The sequence below is a fragment of the Palaemon carinicauda genome, chromosome 14 (assembly GCF_036898095.1).
Source record: "Palaemon carinicauda isolate YSFRI2023 chromosome 14, ASM3689809v2, whole genome shotgun sequence".
Classification (NCBI taxonomy): domain Eukaryota; kingdom Metazoa; phylum Arthropoda; class Malacostraca; order Decapoda; family Palaemonidae; genus Palaemon; species Palaemon carinicauda.
The window spans coordinates 112,728,595-112,751,094 of NC_090738.1; the positions used below are offsets into that span (position 1 = coordinate 112,728,595).

General features: G+C 38.6%; 1 protein-coding gene across 4 annotated transcripts in view; it reads right to left on the minus strand.

The window, feature by feature from the left end:
• LOC137653620 (inositol polyphosphate-4-phosphatase type I A) overlaps positions 1–22,500 on the minus strand; it is a 186,100-nt gene that overhangs the window by 74,368 nt on the left and 89,232 nt on the right. For all 4 annotated transcript variants that reach the window (XM_068387179.1, XM_068387178.1, XM_068387180.1 and 1 more), the window contains exons 3-5: positions 21,450–21,602; positions 20,299–20,402; positions 17,961–18,051 (exon numbers count right to left, since the gene is read on the minus strand). In XM_068387179.1, the coding sequence (XP_068243280.1) occupies positions 17,961–18,051; positions 20,299–20,402; positions 21,450–21,602 (348 nt within the window). The remainder of the gene's footprint in view (positions 1–17,960; positions 18,052–20,298; positions 20,403–21,449; positions 21,603–22,500) is intronic.

A 22,500-nucleotide genomic window follows, 5' to 3' on the forward strand; every position in this document is an offset into this window, starting at 1 on the left:
TCCAAGCAGAACTAACTCGCTCCAAACAAATGGAAAATTTTTCAGGGTCCCAAGCCCTGCCTCAATCAGCAGGACAGCCACAATGCAACCGACAACACTTGTGACTCCATTCCAGGTTAGCTGGGTTATCACATCCTACTCAGATGCATCTAAGATTAATTTCATTTATCTGTGATAGAATTGAAAAACATGCATCATAACCTCCCTTTGGAAGCAGTAGGAGAACACCCATCCATTTCCTAAATAACCACCAAACTAAGAGAGAGAGGCTCACAGCACAAATACCCACTTATCTTCGATATCACAGAGCAAAACTGGTGATGATCAACCTAGACTCAAGCTCGTATAACCACATGGTTTACCAAATCATTAGCTATAGGAACCCTTCTAAAGTGAGCCTATCCAGTATTAAAATATCAAAATATTTCCCCAACATATGATTCTACCTAACGTTCAATTAATTCGTCATGCATGTTGCATAAGATTTTTCCTAATTCTGACCATCCTTTGCATTCAGTTCGTAATACTAGGTATGCAGTTAATTCTAATAGTCAAACATTCTCCATAATGAGGCTCGATACTACATAGTATTCTAGAAGTTTTATTCCCCCTGTGACCAAGTCGTGGAATGATTTTCCTAATCTGGTAGTTAAATTGGTGAAACTTCAAAAGTTCAAACTTGTAGCAAATGTATTTATATTGAACAGGTTGACAGAAGTTTATACGTGAAAGATCTGTTTGAATATTGTCACTGTTCTAAAATATTTTATTCTTTTTGAATTGTTCATTATTTCGCTAGCACTTCATTTATCTCCTTATTTCCTTTCCTCATTCGGCTATTTTTTCCCTGTTGGAGCCCTTGGGCTTATAGCATACTGCTTTTCCAACTAGGGTTATAACTTAGTAATAATAATAACAACTTTCCATTCTCCCTCCAATACCCATATCAGATTAATATGGATGGATAATTAACCCTATGATGGTGGACTGCCCAGCCAGTCCTCATCTCATTGTCATATTCCCAACTGTAGGAGGGTAGAAACATAATTCCCCCTCACCTAGAAGTATTTCAATACCATCAAGTATGATAATATTTATCTCTCCACTCTCCCTCCAGTTCCCATATCTGATGAATATGGAAGGAAAATGCCTGCAAGAACAAGAGATTGACCCGCTCATCTCACGGTTAAATACCCAATTGTAGGAGGGTGGGAACATCTCTCCTAACCTGTTAACTACAATATGCCAAAACTATGAAGTATGTGTAAATGCCGCATCTAAAATATAGTTTTGCTAAAACATAGGCTTAGGAACCATTGTGATACAGATGGCTTGGTATATAAATTCTATCACAAACTAACCTTAACAAGAATATAATTGATATGTACCTTTAAAGGAGAGATATAATTGTTTGTTACAACTAAACATAATATTGTATTCACCGTAATCCATCTGACCAACCTTAAATGAGGTTATCCAGTCTAGATGTGATGTAGACCACTGTAATCCATAACTGAATGTAATAATTAGATGAAATAAAGATAAAAAATTGTGCTGGCAATCAACAAACCTCCTACATTGTTACCATTATTAGTATATGTACTGACAAAGCAAGTACCTATAATAGGTAGGAGACAAGGAGTCGGGGGCAATCACTGTATAACGCAAGGTAAAATGAAAGCTAGGATAAACAGCAAAGAGTGTATGGAGGATATTATCCAAGACCTAACAGAAAAAGGAAAAGATGTAAGAACATAACGCTGACCTTGACAGGGATCCACCAAATAAAGGAAAACAGGCACCCAATTACTGAATACAGTACTGGCATTTACTAAAGCATACATCATATTCATTAATTAAGGCATGAAAGAAAGAAACAACCTGAATATGGGCAACTGACTTGATAATGTTCTTGAAAGTGATTTAAACACACAAACAGAAAATATGCAGCTACCGCACTGCCAACATAAAAGGGATTTTGACGAAGGAAAAATCTATTTCTGGGAAGAGGCCTGTGACGCCCGGTGAGAAAGGTCCTTCTTTGTACCTTTCCTAATATAAATCTTCCAAATATACTAGAGAAAGATAAAAGCATGGAATGCAGAGGTTACAACCCTCGCGCGAACACCTTGTAGGTGTCGTGTATTAAACAAAGGCGTGCGAAAACCATTCACAGGTTGTCTTCCATTTAGATAATCTCTTCATCAATGGGGAGGGCCATGACAGGCCCCAGAGAACATAGTTGACCTACCCCACCGAGAACTACCACGCACGCCCTCTAGGACATCCTTCTGATTTTGGACTTGATCGCAAGTTGAGATTGATTTTGCACAGTGTTTTTCGAAGAGTTTCTCGTTATTTCAACATGACTGACGTTGCTACTTCACCCTTACCAATTTTAAGTACCATAGTTTGTTTTGGCAGCTTATTGCAGTACCGGGCATTTGTTCTGTTTCCAATATGGTGGTTTTTAGTTTTGGAAGCGATTGTCCTGCCGAGGTATCGGCAGCCATTTTGGGTTATGTTCGCTTCGGTAAATTTTCTAGTTATTATTGCCCATCTGGTACTCTGTCATCTAGGTTATATCACTTACAGTGATTGAGGATTGGATGTGACGTAGGTGCACTGGAAATAGCTGAAGCGATGGTTTTTTCTAAGTCACAGCACATGATATCACTCATGGCAGATGACAATCAGCTACGAAGGGGCGAGGCAAGTTCAAAAGAGGGTGAACTTGCAGGTCTCTTGCAAACACACAAAGTCTGTGCTTAGCATGTTGATACACTAGCCCTAGAGCAAAGGAACAATATTTTGGGGGGAATCAGGTTGTATTAATTACTCTATTCTAGCCTTTAACAGATAAGTCCTTGGAGACCATACAGCACTCTTACCACAAAATGGAAATTTTTCTTCACTCTTCAACATTACAGTATAAATTTGGTCTTATTTTGAAGCAGTAAAATATCATCTCTACTATGGCCAACATTTTCAATGCTAAACACATTGAAAAGAAATATACTGTAGTCTCTAATGCTACTTTCACAGGTTACAATCCTGATGAACTGATTAAAAAAGAATAATTCTACATAATATAATTGTACAAAAATACAAGCTAGTGAGCTCAAGTTACTGCACTAATAAAATTGGCAGAAAAAAAAATGGATATCATTAATAAAAATATGTTATCACTTGTCATATCAAGATTCACTTATCCCACCTCAATACTGTACATAGCAGATTTATAAATATATCACATGTAAATTTATATTACAGGTTTCTGCAGGGCGGATAAGTTTTATACATTTACAGATCTTTTTAAATGGTAATTTTTATGATTGAGAATTAATAAAGTAAATTACAGCCATAAATAAAAATAAAAAAATTCAGTTCAATAGCAAGGACGCCATGTTTAAAGGTTGTTTAATTTGTCGGGAAGAATAGTGTGCTATAAGTGACCGAAACGGGTAAGAGCTTTGGACTTTGCATCTGAATCAGGCAGTGAACAAATCATAAGGCAAGTTAATCCCAGTCTGTTAACTGCTTGTACCTAGTATACACCGACTTCCCTTGACATTATAACAAGTACAGTTGGTTCTTCAGTTGGGTTGTCTGATCATGATTTGGTTTTAAAGGTTTAAAGGTCGCTCATGAATGGCAGAGGCAAGGGAGAGTGACATTGCCCTAGCAATCAGGACAATGCCCTAGAGACTGACCATATATTATATGATCAGCGCCCAAGCCTCCTCTCCACCCAAGCTAGGACCAGGAAGGGCCCGGCAGTGGCTGCTGATGATTCAGCAGATAGACCTATAGGCTCCCCCAAACCCCCCAACCTTAGCTCACAAGGATGGTAAGGTTGCAGACACTAATGGCACTAACGAGTCTGAGCGGCACTCAAACCACCGACTGGCAAACACCAGGCAGAGACGTTACCAATCAGGCCACAGCAACCTATTAGTAATTAAGGTTAAGCAGCCTGTTCCTGATATGTCATATTCATCTAAGATATATATGAAATCTCAAGCAGACTGGAATGGCATTTTGAGTGATCTTTTGCATTTGAATTGGTCACACTTGTATAAAAGTGTTGAGCCTGCTGTTCTCTTGAATAAGAATCTGGTACACATAATTGTTAGGCATATCCCTTTTTGTGTGTTAAAATACTGAGTGAAAGACAAACCATGGTTCAATGATAAGTGAAGATGGGCTTATTAAAAAAAACAAAAAAACAGGAGGCCTATCATCTTTGAAAGGGTAACAGATCAAATTCGACTTGGAATAACTACAATTAGCTAAGTGCTGTTGCTCAGAGAATCTATGCTTTAACAGAAAAGGAATACAATTTGACAATAAAAGAAACCCTTTCTGGTACAACCTAGGAACAAAAGTAGTGATCTACCCTTAAATCTCCACTCTTTGGTGTAGACATAACAATTCCCTCTTTGCTTAAACCATATGACTGTCCCTCATTGTTCAAAGGAAAAGGCAACTCTTTTGGCTAATGTGTTTGACAGTGAGCGGTGATAAGATACTCTTCCTCATTCCAGTTTTCTTGAGGCTAAACTAACTAGTTTAGCTTTTCAGTCCCATTAAATTAAAACACACTTGATGGACCTGGATGCTTATAGAGATGTAGACCCAAATAGTACGTACTTTTCTTTTGCTTTTATAAAGACTGCTGATTTCTTAGCTCCTAAGTTGAGTTATTTTTTTAAATTTAGCAAGAGGTTCTTTTTTTGTACTTGGAGAATTGGTAATGTTTCTTCATTAAGTAAATGTGTATGTGGTAGCTCTAGTCCAACTGATTACTACCCGATTTACACAACTCCCATACTATCTAAAGTTTTTTAATGCCTTTTGGCAAAATGTCAATATATGTATGCTGAAGGTAATAAATCTGTTTCTTGGTTTGCAATTTTGCTTTTGAAAAAGCATTGGAGCATGTGATGTCCTTACAATTTCCAATGCTGTACAAAAATCCCTTGAATGTGGTCAGAAGTTTGTATGATTGGCCTTAAGTTTAGGTCTGCCTTTGACCATGTTAATCATGCAGCCCTTGTTTTCAAACTCAAACAGTTGGGAGTAGGTGGGTCTTTTCATAGCATCATTATTGAATTTTTAAGTACTGTAATAGATTGTAGAGTTGCTGTTGTTGATGGGTATCATAGTGAGTATAGGAATGTAACAATCTGGTGATTCTCAGGGTAGTGTTCTGGGCCAATTTTTTTTCATACTATATACACATATGTGGTTTGGCCTAGAAAGAAGCTTATTGCATATGCAGATGATGCTACTCTCTTTGTATCCATTCCATCTCCTGAATGTAGATCTAGGGTAGCTGAATCCCTTAATGGAGATCTAGCTAAAATTAGTGTATGGTTCAAATTATGGGGAATACAATTGAATCCTGACAAAACTCAAAGTATGATTGTAATTAGGTCGAGGACAAATAACTCCTCAACATACAGATCACTGCATTAATAATGTTTCTTCAGCTGCCTGTGCTAAAAAACCTGCCACTGATGAGTACGTGAAGGAAACATTCCAGACCATCACTGAGGAAGGAAGTTACAAGCTGAGCAACTTTCTGACATAGATTAGACTGGCTTCTTCTGGAAATGTATGTCATGACAGACTTTCATTAAAAGGAAGAAGCCTGACACCCTCGATTCAAGGGCTATAAAGATCACCTCACACTTATAATGTGTAGAAATGCTAAGGGCTTTATGATAAAGTCAGTACTTATTTATGTCTAAAAACCCAAGAGCCCTCAAAAACATAAATAAGACCCTAGTGCCAATGCATTAGATGACTATAAACCACCAGTCTCTGAAGACCGATTAAAAGAATAACAACAATAATATAAATAAAAATAACAATAAGTGGAGGAGGCAATATATAGCTGTAGCTTTATTTACACTAAAATGACCATTGGGGGACGTGATGAGATGACATTAGGGAAATGCCTGATTTAGCATATTTAGTGAGTAACAAAGGTGTAATTTTTACAACTATTGGTCCACTGGCCTTGATAATCTGTATTTGCCTCGAGTTTGTTATATATAACTTCAGGCTTAAAAGAGCTAGAACAGGCAAATTATGTCTTAGCTTCATGTTTACAATCATCCATGGTATTAGTGATAATGTAGATCCATGGACAATACAGTACAGTATATCAAACCAGTCTTTCATACTTCCATATAAAATTCCATCCTGCTAATTTTCAAAAGTTTTCTCTTAAAGATGGCGATTCCAAATTCCCTTCCCCATATAAGATGAAAAGCACGTTTCGTACCATAATTTAGCATTACACTTGCACTCACAATGGTGTTTACATTCATCAACAACCATAAGCATAATGAAAGGTTCTGGTGATGACATCATCGATACTGACAGGCATTGTTCACCGTTGTTTAAACTAAATATACTACTTTAATCCACTACAGGATCTACGTACTACATTTGAAACATCTTTTTATTGATTATGTTTCCTATTCAGATTTCCATACACCTTACTGTATTGTAATACCTTCAAGATCACACTTTCATAAAAGTTACCATCTACAGTACCTTTGAAAAAAGAACTCTGCAAATACCAAGTTTAAAGAACCATAATGGTTTCAGCACCTTGAAACATAAGGTTAGTGAGACCACCAGCAATGCGTGCAATGTGCACAGAACGTACATGACAAAAAGCTTTGTGATTTTAGTCGATTGAGGTAACTCAATAATTAGTGCATAAATCCTTCACTTATGAGGCAATGGCAGTCAATGTAAGCACATTTTAAAACCCAACTGAAAGTGATTTTTAGCATGTGTGGTGCAAAATAAGTCCCATTTTATTAGTATTAAAGAAGTTCCTTTTACAATGTATACACATTTATTTTCCTATACCACCATGGTACACAAGCAAGAAATTCTGGCATCCTTTAATCTTCAAACTGCACAATATAAATATGTCTGTTTCCAATTCTGATTAAATTGCACATGCCTAAAAAAGGCTTATAATATACTGAGGATGTTGACATTGCAATGCACAGTTATTGGAAACAATGTAAAAATTGTCTTCAAATAAGAGTGAAATGTCAAAATACCAAAATGTATCTTTTCCGTTATTCTTGAAGACTCATCCATACATTAGTTTTTAATTGTCTTAACGAAAATAAATATAAGGCAAAGGTCATCACCTGACGCTAAAATGATATTTTCCTTATAAAATAAATTTTTGAATATACTTACCCGGTGAATATGTAATAGCTGACGTCTCCGACGGCCCGACAGATCCAAAAACTCGCGAGCGATCGCCGTGAAGGTTGCGGGTGTGCCCACCAGCGCCGACTATCGGCCAGATACCGCATATACTTGTCAACCACTCCAGTTCTTCTCAGTCCGCTGGGTCTCTATCGGGGAGGAAGGGAGGGCCTTTAATTTATATATTCACCGGGTAAGTATATTCAAATATTTATTTTATAAGGAAAATATCATTTTTAAATATTAAACTTAGCCGGTGAATATATAATAGCTGATTCACACCCATGGTGGTGGGTAGACCAGTATTAATACAGTAAAGGCGTATATGCTCAAGAGTTTTTTGACAAATATTTCATAAAAAACCAACTTAAGTATAGGTACCTGGTAAGGAAGCTGACTCTGATGATTACTCTGCCTCATTAGTCCGCTTTCCTCACGAAGCCCAGCCATCCTTCCAGGATGCTGAAAGACTTCCAGGAGCTGTTATATCCAGGGCGAACACCCCTATAACAGGACCTCATCAATACCCTTAATCTGGGCGCTCTCAAGAAACAACATTTGACCACCCGCCAAATCAAAAAAGGATGCGAAAGACTTCATAGTCTTCCGAACAACCCAAGACAAGATTAAAAAACATTTCAAGAGAAGATTAAAAGGATATTGGGATTAAGGGAATGTAGTGGTAGAACCCTCACCCACTACTGCACTCGCTGCAACGAATGGACCCAGCGAACACTGACTTGCTCCTCCAAAAGGTCGCGTCCATAATACTTCGAAGAGATCTGTTTTGCTTAAAAGCCACCGAAGTCGCTATTGCTCTCACTTCGTGAGTCTTGACCTTAAGCAAACAACGATCTTTCTCATTTAAATGAGAATGTGCTTCCCGGATTAAAAATCTAATAAAGTACGATAACACATTTTTAGACATGGGCAATGAGGGCTTCTTAACGGAGCACCATAAGGCCTCAGAACCACCTCGTATAGGTTTAGTTCGAGCTAAGTAAAACTTAAGAGCTCTCACGGGGCACAGCACTCTTTCAACTTCATTACCTACGATTTCTGACAGACTAGGTATTTCAAAGGATTTAGGCCAAGGACGAGAAGGCAGTTCGTTCTTGGCCAAAAAACCAAGCTGAAGATAACATATAGCTTTATTCGTAGAGAAGCCGATGTTCTTACTAAAGGCATGGATCTCACTGACCCTTTTAGCTGTAGCCAAGCTCACTAAAAAAAGTGTCTTGAGGGTGAGATCCTTCAGGGAGGCTGAATGTAATGGCTCAAACCTGTCTGACATCAGGAACTGCAGGACCACATCCAAGTTCCAAGCAGGAGTTGACATACGACGCTCCTTAGAGGTCTCGAAAGACTTAAGGAGGTCTTGGAGATCTTTGTTATTTGACAGATCCAAGCCTCTATGTCTGAAAACAGAGGCCAACATGCTCCTGTAGCCTTTAATGGTGGGAGCAGAGAGGGAGCGAACATTTCTCAGATGCAGGGAAAGTCCGCAATTTGCGCTACAGAGGTACTGGAAGAGGAAATAGAGGAGGACTTGCACCACTCTCTAAATACCTCCCACTTCGACTGGTAGACCTTGATAGTAGATGATCTCCTAGCCCTCGCGATCGCTCTGGCTGCCTCCTTCGAAAAGCCTCGAGCTCTTGAGAGTCTTTCGATAGTCTGAAGGCAGTCAGACGAAGCGCGGGGAGGCTTTGATGAAGTCTCCTTACGTACGGTTGCCGTAAGAGATCCATCCGTAAGGGCAGACTCCTTGGGACGTCTACCAGCCATTGAAGTACCTCTGTGAACCACTCTCTCGCGGGCCAGAGGGGAGCAACCAACGTCAACCTTGTCCCTTCGTGAGAGGCGAACTTCTGTAACACCTTGTTGACGATCTTGAACGGCGGAAATGCGTAAGCGTCCAGGTGAGACCAGACCAACAGAAAGGCATTTATGTGGGCCGCCTCTGGATCTGGGACTGGAGAGCAATAGGTTGGGAGCCTTTTGGTCAGTGAGGTTGCAAAGAGGTCTATGGTGGGCTGACCCCAAGTCATCCAAAGACTCTTGCACACATCCTTGTGGAGGGTCCATTCTGTAGGGATCACCTGACCCTTCCGACTGAGACAGTCCGCCAAGACGTTCAATTTCCCTTGGACGAACCTCATCAACAGTGAGATGCCTCGATCTTTTGACCAGATGAGGAGATCCCTTGCGATGACGAACAGAGCGTGGGAGTGAGTGCCTCCTTGCTTGGAGATATACGCCAAGGCCGTGGTGTTGTCCGCATTCACTTCTACCACCTTGTTTCGAAGAAGACTCTCGAAACTTGTCAGAGCTAAGTGAACAGCCAACAGCTCCTTGCAGTTGATGTGAAGGCTTCTCTGCTCTGTCGTCCAAAGACCCGAACATTCCAGACTGTCCAGAGTCGCTCCCCAACCCAAATCCGACGCGTCTGAAAATAACACGTGGTTTGGGTTCTTGACTGCCAGGGATAGACCTTCTCGAAGACGTATATTGCTGTCCCACCAGCTCAGGCAAGTCTTGACTGGTTCGGAGATCGGGATCGAGACCCCCTCCAAAGTTTTGTTCTTGTTCCAATGGGAGTCTAAATGGAACTGGAGAGGGCGAAGGTGAAGTCTCCCTAGAGAGATAAACTGTTCCAGGGATGATAGCGTCCCTAGGAGGCTCATCCAACTTCTCACAGAGCAATGGTCTTTCTCTAGCATGAGACGGACTTTGAGCAAGGCCTGCTCTATCCTGGTGGCAGACGGAAAAGCCCGAAAAGCTAGACTCTGTATCTCCATCCCCAAATAGAGAATCGTTTGGGAGGGAGTCAGCTGAGACTTCTCTATGTTTACCAATAGGCCCAACTCCTTTGCAAGATCCAACGTCCATTGAAGGTCCTGCAGACAGCGATGACGGGACGACGCTCTGAGCAGCCAGTCGTCCAGGTACAGGGAGGCTCGAATCCCCGACAAATGTAGAAATTTTGCTACATTTCTCATGAGCCTCGTAAAAATAAGAGGAACAGGGCTGAGGCCGAAGCAGAGTGCTCGGAATTGGTACACCACATTCCTGTATACAAACCTCAGATACGGTTGAGAATCCGGGTGTATAGGAATGTGGAAGTACGCATCCTGCAGGTCGAGAGAGACCATCCAGTCTCCCTCTCTGACTGCTGCTAGGACGGACTTGGTGGTCTCCATCGTAAATTTAGTTTTGACAACAAAAACGTTGAGAGCACTGACATCCAGCACCGGCCTCCAACCTCCTGTATGCTTTGGAACTAGGAAGAGACGGTTGTAAAACCCCGGTGATTGAAGGTCCGAGACTTTCACCACCGCTCCCTTCTCTAGCAACTGAGACACCTGCAGCTCTAGTGCCTGTCTCTTTGACTCCTCTCGATACCTGGAAGAGAGGTCTATAGGGACTTTTACCAGAGGAGGTCTCCGTACAAAAGGTATTTTGTACCCCTCCTTTAGCCACAAAACAGACTCCCGGTCTGCACCCCTCTTCTCCCAGGCCTGCCAGAAGTTGGTTAATCTGGCCCCTACCGCTGTCTGAGGACGTGGGCAGTCAGACTCTGCCACGGAAGGACTTAGATCCTCTCCTCTTACCTCTCTTACTATCGGCACGAGCGCCTCCCTTACTGGGAGCTCTGCCACGAAAGGGCGGGATAAACCTCGTCGCTGGAGTATCGAACTTAGGTCTAACGACATAAGAGGATGAAGAAGGAGCAGCCTTACGCGCTGACGTAGCCATCAAGTCATGGGTATCCTTTTGTACTAGCGACGCTGCGATATCCTTAATCAACTGCTATGGGAATAAGGCAGATGATAACGGCGCAAAGAGTAGCTCCGACCTTTGACAGGGAGTTACTCCTGCAGACAGGAACGAACAAAGTGTCTCCCTCTTCTTAAGGACTCCTGCCGTAAACGTAGCAGCGAGCTCATTAGAGCCATCACGGATAGCTTTGTCCATGCAGGACATAATTTGTACAGATACATCACGGTCGGCTGAAGAGATCTTCCTGCTCAAGGCTCCCAGCGACCAATCCAAAAAGTTAAAAACTTCAAAGGCCCTAAAGACCCCTTTGAGGAGATGATCAAGGTCCGAAGAGGACCAGCTAACTTTTGAGTGTCTCATGGCCAGACGATGGGGAGAGTCTACGAGGCTTGAGAAGTCTCCCTGGGCAGAGGCAGGAACTCCCAAGCCAAGAACTTCTCCCGTGTCATACCAGACGCTCGCTCGAGAAGCCAGTTTAAAAGGGGGAAAAGCAAAGGCTGTCTTCCCCAAACTCCTCCTGGTCATCAACCAGTCGCCTAGTAAACGCAAAGCTCTCTTAGAAGAGTGAGAGAGCACTAGCTTAGTAAATGATGGCGTCGAAGCAGCTAGGCCTAGCGTGAACTCTGACGGAGGCGAACGAGGAGCAGCAGTCACAAAATGGTCAGGAAAAAGTTCCTTAAAAATCAGCATGATCTTTTTAAAATCAAGAGAGGGCTGAGCAACTTTAGGCTCCTCTCCATCTGAAAAAGTCCCCAAAGGCATATCAGTTGGAAGGGGATCAGTGACTTCCTCATCCAACGGAACTTCGTCCGACAACTGCCGAGTCTCGTGATACGGAGAGACATGTCTAGGAGGCAACGCTTGACAGGCAATGTCAACAAGCAACGGAGCAGCAGCAACAGCTGAGGAAACGTCACGCCGCGGCTGAAAAGGCTGAAAGTCTTGTGACTGACAAGCAACAACAGTTTGAGTTGAATGTCGCTCGACATCACGTCGAGACTGCATTGACTGCAGGGTCTGAGCAGGCAAAACAACTTCCGACTGCGGTGACAGACGCTCAACGTCACGGCGAGGCAACGGAGTCGGTCGGCGAACGTCAGTGCGGGGCTGCGGTGGCAGCTGCTGAACGTCAGTCCGAGACTGTAGCAAGGGGGGTTCCACGTCACGTGACTGACGTGAAAGACGAGGAACACGACTAGCATCGCGTTTCAAATCACTAGAAACGTTAGTACTAACATCAAACGGACGAGAAAACACTCGTTTAGGCGGCTGAAGGCCAGAGTCACGTTCATCGCACTGGCGAACCGCAAGCAAAGGATCATCGTGAACCTGTCCATGCTCATAATCTTCCATAAGAGAAGTAAGCTTAGATTGCATGTCCCGCAGGACAACCCACTTCGGGTCAACGGGAGTTTGAACGGGCCGTGACATCGGTAACGTCTGCGCTGGCAAAACATTGCCTCTACTGAGACCCTCGGACTCCGTGTTACGCTTTCGCTTAACAGGCGAACAGCCATCCGATGACTGCAAGTGGTCAGAGCTGTCCCAATGGCTACAGCCAGGACGCTGGACCTGTCCTGAAGGGACTGACTTTCGCTTTAAGGGCCTAGATACCTTGCGCCAAGGTTTCTTATGCGATAAGGCGTCAGAGGACGAGGAGAACTTAGTCTCACCCGTCTTATGGTAAGGACGTTCTTGACGAGAAACGTCTGATACCAAAGAGGGAACGTCTGTACGCTGGTTTACACCTCTCGCCCCCTTAAGTCCTACGACATTACTTCTCCCTGGTGCATTGGAGCCTGAAAGAGGTCTCGGACTAGGGGAGCGACAAGCACGAACAGACGAACCCTCGGTCGCAACACTAAACACATTTTGCGCACTTATCACTTTATCACTTAGATTTTCTGCTTTACCACTTTTCAACAACTTTACATCGGACATTAACTGGTTACGGTCCGAGGCTAAGGACTCAACTTTCTCGCCTAAAGCTTGAATCGCTAAAAACATATCCCGCATAGACGGTTCATGAGTGCTAGCAGGGGGTTCAGGAACAACCACTACAGGGGAAGGATTAGGTTCAGGGGCATGGGAGGAGGAAAATTCCAAAGATCTAGAGGAGCTTCTCCTCACCCTATCTCTTTCGAGCTTACGAGTATATTTTTCATACTCAAGCCATTCGAATTCCGACAAGACCACGCACTCCTCACACCGATCTCCTAATTGGCAGGATTTACCCCGGCAATTAGAACAAACAGTATGAGGGTCGATAGAGCCCTTGGGAAGACGTTTGTTACATTCTCTCGCACACTTGCGATAAACAGGAGAAGGGTCAGCCATTTTGAACAACCAAAGAAAATCCAAGTCAAAGCCAAATTCATCAACAAGAAACACAAGCCAAAAAAAGGGTTTCAAGAGTTTTATTGAAGAAACACACCAACACGGCGAACGCCAATAAAACAACCAAAACAAAGTACTTCACCAATTCGGTAGAAAAACTCGAGGTCAACAGCGAGCGGAACCAACTTGTCGGCAAGACCGACAGAGAAGAACTGAAGTGGTTGACAAGTATATGCGGTATCTGGCTGATAGTCGGCGCTGGTGGGCACACCCGCAACCTTCACGGCGATCGCTCGCGAGTTTTTGGATCTGTCGGGCCGTCGGAGACGTCAGCTATTATATATTCACCGGCTAAGTTTAATATTTAAAAATAAACTGACATGGTCCTTTTATCCCTCGTTATACATTAGCTCTAGCCCAATCATGATGTCTGAGCATTTGAAGACTCAATTATATGGTTTGTACCACAAATTGCACTTTTACCACAATCATTACTATGAACCTCCTCTGATGTTTATATTCATTCTCTCTTGAAGCTCAGTTATAAAAACTTACCTGTAAACCTTTAAAAATTTCCGTTTTCTTTCTTTCCAATAGACTTAGGCCTCTAGTAAAGTAATGAGACAATCTGTCTTTGCATATGTTCCCCATCTGAGAAGAAATAAACAACTTATCATTTTGATCCAGCAGCTAAAGGCAATAACCAATGGCTTAGGCCCACTGTACCGGATTTTTGTCGTTCTCAGTTTAACGGTGGGTCCCTTACTCCATGTTGTTCAGATATCTAAGTTTTTAGTGCTTTTAGAGATGTCTTCTCCTGGATTTGTTATTAATTAGAGTGTATATTGTTCTAGGGAATTGTTTCTGGATGATCATGATCCACATTCTCTTTGTGTCTCTTGCTGGGGACAGTACTATGATTTAGAAAATTTGTTGTGAGAAGTGTGAAGGCCTCGCTGTTCCTCTTATTGAAAATTGTTTTTAATGTGGCGTTCGAACATGTATGTGTGTGATTAAATGCTTTAAATAAAGTCATTTAAAAACCTTATAAAGTGAAGAAATGAGGCTTTGGTATGCACCTTTCTGGTCTTGGATCAGGCACGGGTATATTACGATGAGCTGCATTCATCATTGTAGGACAAAGCACCCTTTTGAAGTTATCATGGATGGTCAGAGTGCCTCAGTGAGCACCTTTCAAGGACAAACAAAGAAAATAATTCATAATATGTTAAGATACTTCACAATGGAGAAACAGAACAGAGGCCCTGTTACTAATATTGCAAATGCAACTCTTCGTACAGCTGAGGCAACAAAAGTGAGTAAAGTTACTGTTGAACGAATATGTAAAGTAGCACGAGAGCAGAGAGGGAAAGATCAAAACCTGTGATTACTTCGGAAAATTTTGACAAATGATTGCTTTGTTGGATAATTTTCAACTGACATGGCATTATCATCATCACTGCTATAATCAGCTAGCCTGGTCTACTCTAGATTTTAATTTTAACTGTAAGCAAGTAAGTTTTCTTTTAAGCTTTGAACTTTTAAAAGCTTAAAAGAAAACTTACTTGCTTACAGTTAAAATTAAAATCTAGAGTAGACCAGGCTAGCTGATTATAGCAGTGATGATGATGATAATGCCATGTCAGTTGAAAATTATCCAACAAAGCAATCATTTGTCAAAATTTTCCGAAGTAATCACAGGTTTTGATCTTTCCCTCTCTGCTCTCGTGCTACTTTACATATTCGTTCAACAGTAACTTTACTCACTTTTGTTGCCTCAGCTGTACGAAGAGTTGCATTTGCAATATTAGTAACAGGGCCTCTGTTCTGTTTCTCCATTGTGAAGTATCTTAACATATTATGAATTATTTTCTTTGTTTGTCCTTGAAAGGTGCTCACTGAGGCACTCTGACCATCCATGATAACTTCAAAAGGGTGCTTTGTCCTACAATGATGAATGCAGCTCATCGTAATATACCCGTGCCTGATCCAAGACCAGAAAGGTGCATACCAAAGCCTCATTTCTTCACTTTATAAGGTTTTTAAATGACTTTATTTAAAGCATTTAATCACACACATACATGTTCGAACGCCAACTATGTATACATGTACGTCCACTAATCACCTTAACGGACTCCAGCTTGTAAGATTTGACCATTCTTAAGAGATTAACAAAGGGTTTATTGCTTCTTAACCGACAGATGCGGACTCTAGTACTTGACCTGAGAATTGAGATTATAGATGTGGCATCATGTGTGCCACGTTTCTCAAATAAAGGAATGATATTGAAAAACTATCTAAAATGGTAATAATCAACAACTGCATTGATAAAAACATGTTTTGTAAATATTTCAGAGTAAGTCACTCAAGTTTTGTTATATAACGACCTACATTTCATAAAATGATCTCTAAAAAGGAAGTTTGGTGATGCACGTATATGAATTTTGACTCATCACAATTGCCTTATCAAAACCCTCATGGTAGTCTGGCTATAGTATGAGTATAGAGGCATAAATCTACAGAAAGGAAAGGAAATTGGAAATTTTCTAACTATAGCATTAAACATTGATATAACCGAACTTCGAGAGAGATGCAATATGAACATCAGGTGAGTAACTGTATAACAATAGAAAAATTTATTACTAAACTTCCAGTTTATATTTTAGGATGAATGATCAAATATGGTTACATACAGTTTCATCTATATTTTATGATGAAACTGCTCTAAGATGGATTACCGGTTTGTTTTCTTGGTGTACTGGTGGTACTATGATACTGTATGAGTATTTGATAAGCTCACCCATTATGGGGTTAACATGTGAGTGTCCCTTTATACATGCCAGGATGCACCAGATTTTCCTAAATGCTGCTGTCAAATAAAGTTCAAGCTATTAGTTCTGCTTGCCATAATTTTCATTACTTTATGTCCAAAACACAATTCTAATTCTATGGGGTCTACAGAGCATTCCAGATATCAAATACAGTATACTTTTCTAACATTACCAACAGTGTGAAATCTATTATGCCTTGACAAATAAAACTTTAAGCGGGGATAAGCACCAAAATCACGATCTTGGGCTATTTTTCTTTTTTTTCCAAACTAATATGTCAAAGCTAATCTTAAGCAGTAATTCCTATTTTAACATAAATTCCATACTGTATTCCCTTATTCTAAGAAGACCACTATATTCATTATGTAATAGACCTCAGGAAAAGTTGCAGGTCATAGTTATACAGTATTAGTAAATCTATGAAGCTTTTACTTTTGATGAAGAAAAAAATCTTTTGACACCTAAATGTCTCTGTAGAAGGATAACAATTCATAAGAAATTATATGACGATTTTCTAAAAATTACAACAATCTATCAAAAGTGATTCCATGAAAGGTAGAAATTTTTTTTATTCAATTAAGATAACCAATTTAAGATGCAGTTAATTGTATCATTATCTGCTTAAAATGCACAGCAACCAAAACATAAAAAATTATGACATCAACAAACCATGTGGACGGACTATAGATGATTGACAGATACCAATAAATATTGAATAAATGTTATTTTAATGTAACTTTACTGAGTACTGCTATCTTAGGCTATTCAAAGAATTAATTATGGTTAATTAATAGTAAAATATGAAATGGATAAAAAACTGGTTCTCAACACATATCTTGACTGAAAATAAATTCTGAGTCATCAACATTTAAAGTGTGAAAAATTAAAGAATAATTACAATAGAAGAGAGAAAGAGCTTGCCATCCAATGGTCCAAAAAAAATCTTGAAAAATATTCAAAATTCAATGAAAAATCTGGAAATGTACATATTGTGGAGGCCACTCCAGAATTATTATTCTAATATTTGCTTTACCCCTTCAAAACTGAAAATAAGAATAAAATCCAAGGCATAAACAAAACCATTTCTTGTTTTGTACTTTTGCTACTTTTAATCTACCCATGATGACAGCGAAATCAATATGATTGCTTATATGTTTATACTCTTAATTCTGTAACACGGTAGAGTCATATGTTACTGGACTTTTCAAATACCTCTTGTATGATTAGCTTGAGGATAAACATTAAATTTTATCAATTATTTTTATATAAAATTACTTTAATCCCACCAACTGCTTCACACTCCAAATACATTATAACACCATAGTGATATTCTTTACAGTACTTTAAAAATGGCATACGCAATCAAAAGAAGAATTTAATCTGCAAATACTGTACTGTGTTATCCAATCTTAGGGTAATCTTAAAATGCTATTTCTTCCTTATCAAATAAAAATAGGATAAGATATAACTTACATCAATATGCAAGGAAGTAAGGAACATTTAAAAAGGAAAAGCTACACATGCACATATAAAGCAATGGTTTCTGAAATTCTTGAAAATGCCTCTAAGATATCTAAACACTGTAGCTACTGTAGTATACTTAAATTCATACACCAATCTTCTTTGTAGGGGAAAGATACTACATAGTAACATAGAACAAATAATGTAGCCTTTGCAATTTTTACTCAAAATGAAAATAAGTTATTGCACCTATCTTCTGAACAGATTAACATAAACAATGCCAAGACAGAAACTAACCTAAAGTAACGCCAGTGTTGATGCGGTGACGGTGAATATCTGTAGGTACTGATGATTGTTTTGCAGCTACTTTTTGCATTAAAGATTCCACCTTCAAAGGAAATAAGACCATTGTTAGACTGTATCTCCTACGAAAAGCAGACTTAATTTGAGGTAAAGTATTAAACTAACAAGATTATCAGTTGGTAAAAATTAAAACTTTTAGAGAAAAAAACAAAGGATTAAATACTAAGTCCTAAAGTATTCCTCATCATATCAATATCAGACATCTGAAACAGCTGGTATTTCAGGGTTTACTCTAAATAATTGGGAAAGAATAGGTAACAATTTTACATATAAAAAACCTGTCAATTACTGTACAGTATATCTATCTACTAGACTGTATTCCATAATCAATACCTATACACAGCAATGTATTTCATACCTATCACAGAAAATCTATACTTTTATATGATGTTAGGTAAAAAAAAAAGTCAATAAATCAAAATGAAAGTGTGAATAAAGGAATTAAGCAAAAACAAAAATAATAAAAAAGGATACTGGATTATATCAAAAGTCTTCTCTTTGATGCATGTGGAATATAATATGACCTTTTTATAAGCATCTAAATGTCCACAATCATGAATAGTAACACTACAAAATGTTGGAGCAGATAAGGTACATTATCTCAACAGCCTAAGTTCAGCTCAGATCCTTAACAGTTCTATTTTCTCTATTTTGAGAGGAGCTCATCTAATTCTCTGGGGGTAAGACCATCAAATAAATTAGTCTGAATATGAAAGAGGTTTTTCACTTGCAAATTCAAAAGTCCAGGGCATTAATATTAAGTTTCCCAGTGAATATAAAACCATGCTGGAAGTCTTCTCATAACAGTATAATCCACTTCATAATTAATAATGTCAGGTTAAAAGGAAAGCTATCAATCTGAGCAATTTAGTCTCAAACAAACATAAGATATAGAAGATAATCAACCATAAAACAGCATTGGAACAACAGTAGAGTAAAATATCCCAAACATGAATAAATTCAGGATAATGCTGACATCCAGAGAGAAGGACAACGGTCTAATAACACTGTACTAGGTCAATGGATATGAGGCATAAGGCATTAAAATTCTTCAGCATATATATGAAGCTTTAGAAATGAAACTATAAGAGAGATTACTCAAGTGCCATATGTGGATGAGATCATGATGAGGGGTAGATGGAGATGGTTTGGGTGGGCTCTTTGCACTCACCAAAAGTTCTGCTGGGCTCCACAAGGGACTAGAAGAGTTGGAAGACTCAGGCCTACATGGCTGAGGACTATAAAGCGCGAAGTAAGAGATGATGAATGGAGAAGTATTGAATTAAAAGCTCAAGATAGATATGACTGGCAAAATCTAACTGAGGCTCTGTGTCAATAGGTGTAAGAGATGATGATGATGATGATGATATATGAAGCTTAAAAATAATAATAATACCAAGCTTTTGAACAACAAAACATGAGATTGAAGTCAAAAGGCCAAAATAAATAGTACTGTAATGCAGTAAGAATATGGTGATAGATTTGCTATGTACAGTACTCTAGTTTTTTTATATATAATTCAGCTTTATACTTTATAAACTACACCTCATAAGTTATATGTACAACATAATCTCTAAGCTATTAACTACATCATTTTCCAATTACAGGAAACAAATATGCCCCTCGATTGGTCATGTCCTCTATCAACAACATAAAACAACCCATAAGATGCTTATTTAAAACACTTTACTGGGTTAATCCATTAAAGGCTGTACTAAATTGAACTGGAATAAATTTGTAGTAATTACTTTTAAAGCAAAGAGTTGGTTTTAAAATGACATTGCAGATATGCAAGGTTCTTACAGGCATCTCACTGTAAGCAATTAAGTAGCAAGGTTTTGGTACAAAATCCAAAATATTAATCTGATATACCGCTGGACGAAAGGAGACCAGTCTATAACTGTCAAGATCTGCACTCTTACCCTTCTTTGAAACACAAACAATATGCATAACCAAATGTCTGCATCTATATTTTTTTCTTTTTCATTTTTTGAAAATGATAAAGGTAAATTACAAAAAGATAAGGAGAGACTTCTCAGACTTTTTTTCTTAAATGGGAAAAATATGGATCTTAGCCTGACTTTCTGGACATGGACTATTTTATTTTTAAAGAACAGAACAGATAAAGTCTACTACAAGGAGAAAATACCCGGTAAATCAAAATCAGGCTAACGAACGAATAGTGTGGCTAGCAAAACTTACTGGGAAGAATTCCGCATTATTTAGAGAACTAACTTGATAAAAAAAAATACTGCTGTTACTATTTCCTTACCTGTGACCTCATGTAGGCAAAGGAGGCCTGATGAATAGCAGTTATCCAAGAATCTCTCTCTGCCTCGCATAATGCAGCACAATGTTGTGTTCCACCTTCAAATACTGAAAAAGCAAGTACTTCTAAGTAAAGTTATAAGAGGAAATCTGAAGCATAAACTCATGTCTTTGCTGCCTAATATTTAAGATGAAAATGAATCCCTTATCAGATATTAATTACAACAAATTATACAAAGAAAGGGATTTTGACGTAGGAAAAATCTATTTTTGGGTGAGATAGCCATGTCGTCCTGATGGAAGTTCCTTCTGGCAACTTCTACAGTATAATATTTCTGCGATTGATATTACAAGAGAATTACCGTCAGGTATCACGGGGTTCCAAACCCCGAAAACGACTATCCGAAGATATCGTGTATAATCAGTGACGTATCCTAAGATAACCATACATAACATTGTAACTAATACAGTAGCATTTAATGTGCTTTTGTAATAAAAAGTATAACCATATATCAAAGTCAATTTCCTTTACCATAATATCGAAAATGAGTAGATTGAAAGAAATAAAAAAAAGTTTAACCTCAATGAGTATCTTAAGTTAGGTCTGGATATCTAAAAGAATTGAAAAACAACAAAAGGATTCTTTTCTCTTCATATCAACTGGAAAGCAACGATAAAATTTAAAGAATAAATTAATTCTGTTTTTTTATTTTTTTAAAATAATTAAATCTTTTTAGCAAATTATCAATTTAAATTTTTTTATATTTCTATGATATATGTGCCAGTTCAAGTCCCTCAAAGCAATGACTGTCCCATGACAAAATAATTATATAAAAATTATAACACTAATAATAAAAGCACCACACTTTAAAAAAATACAAAAGTAGGACTAATAATGACGAGGAATGTTAATATAATTTTAGTACTAACTAAATGCTATGCTACTTTATATAAAAAAAACCTAATACTATCCAAACAATAACCATGTTATTCATACTGTATAATAATCTAATATTATCCAAAATAACTTATTACTGCACAAACATCAATATAATACTAGGAAGACAATACCTAACACTATGAAATATCAATTAAGTAAAAGTGTAATCCAGTTCCAATCCATTGAAACGAAGCAATCAGCAATAGCAAACTCACCTAAGTTAAAGGCAAAAGGAGGCTCACTGGACTGATCTAGAGTAACTTGGCAGTTTTCCAGCACAATGACTCCAGCAGGTTCAGACCAGTGGTCACGAGACTTGAAATAAAACAGAAGATTCCCTCGAAGTCTACACCATCGCTCCGTACTCACTGTCGAAGAAAAAGCTCGTGTTTATAAAGAAAGTGATAAGCTGGGGGGTGGGGACAGTAGAAATGCCAGAATATATACAGTATACATATAAACAAAATATTTATACCAAAGGCTATAAAGGGACACTCAGAAAATTACAAAAAAAGAAGCAAGGATGCAACTAAAGTACATTCAATTCAGAGTGTAAAGCTGTTCTAAAAAGCTTTTCTAAGTGAAAGGACTGTCTACTAAACTACATTCAGAGTATAAAGCTGGGTTCTAAAAAGCTTTTCTAAGTGAAAGGACTGACTAAAAAGCAACCATATTCGATGTTAGGCAAATAAAAATATAAATCTTGCATTAAGAAATAACTTTACCCTACTGAAGCATAAATATTGTACTGCGACTTCTTCTCTAAAAGCTGATTCAGGAGGGGCAAGTTGGATGTGGCCCAGACCAAAAAAAATAAAGCAGTAACAAACATAAAGCTTTTAATTAAGCGTAGAACAATTAGAACTTCTTATGAGGATTTTCAAAGGTTAACCTCGAAAATTCTCTTTTTGGTTTTCCACAATTATTCCCATAAAGATCCCTCTAAGCAAGGTTCAAAACCTTCGACACTGGACCAAGCACACAATACCTTAAGCGTAATTAGTTATTATGTAGTTAAAGTCTTATCAGGACAGTATCTAATAAAAAAAAAAAAAGAAAAAAAAGAAAAAAAAAATACAGAGCACTTTTATTTACCATCAACTTACTTATATTCTTAGAGAGTTACTTATCATAACAAGATAACAAAATAGATAGTATATAAAAGTAATTCAACAAGGATATTACTGTAAAACATAACAAGATAACAAAATGGATAGTATATAAAAGTAATTCAACAAGGATATTACTGTAAACTAAAAATAAAAA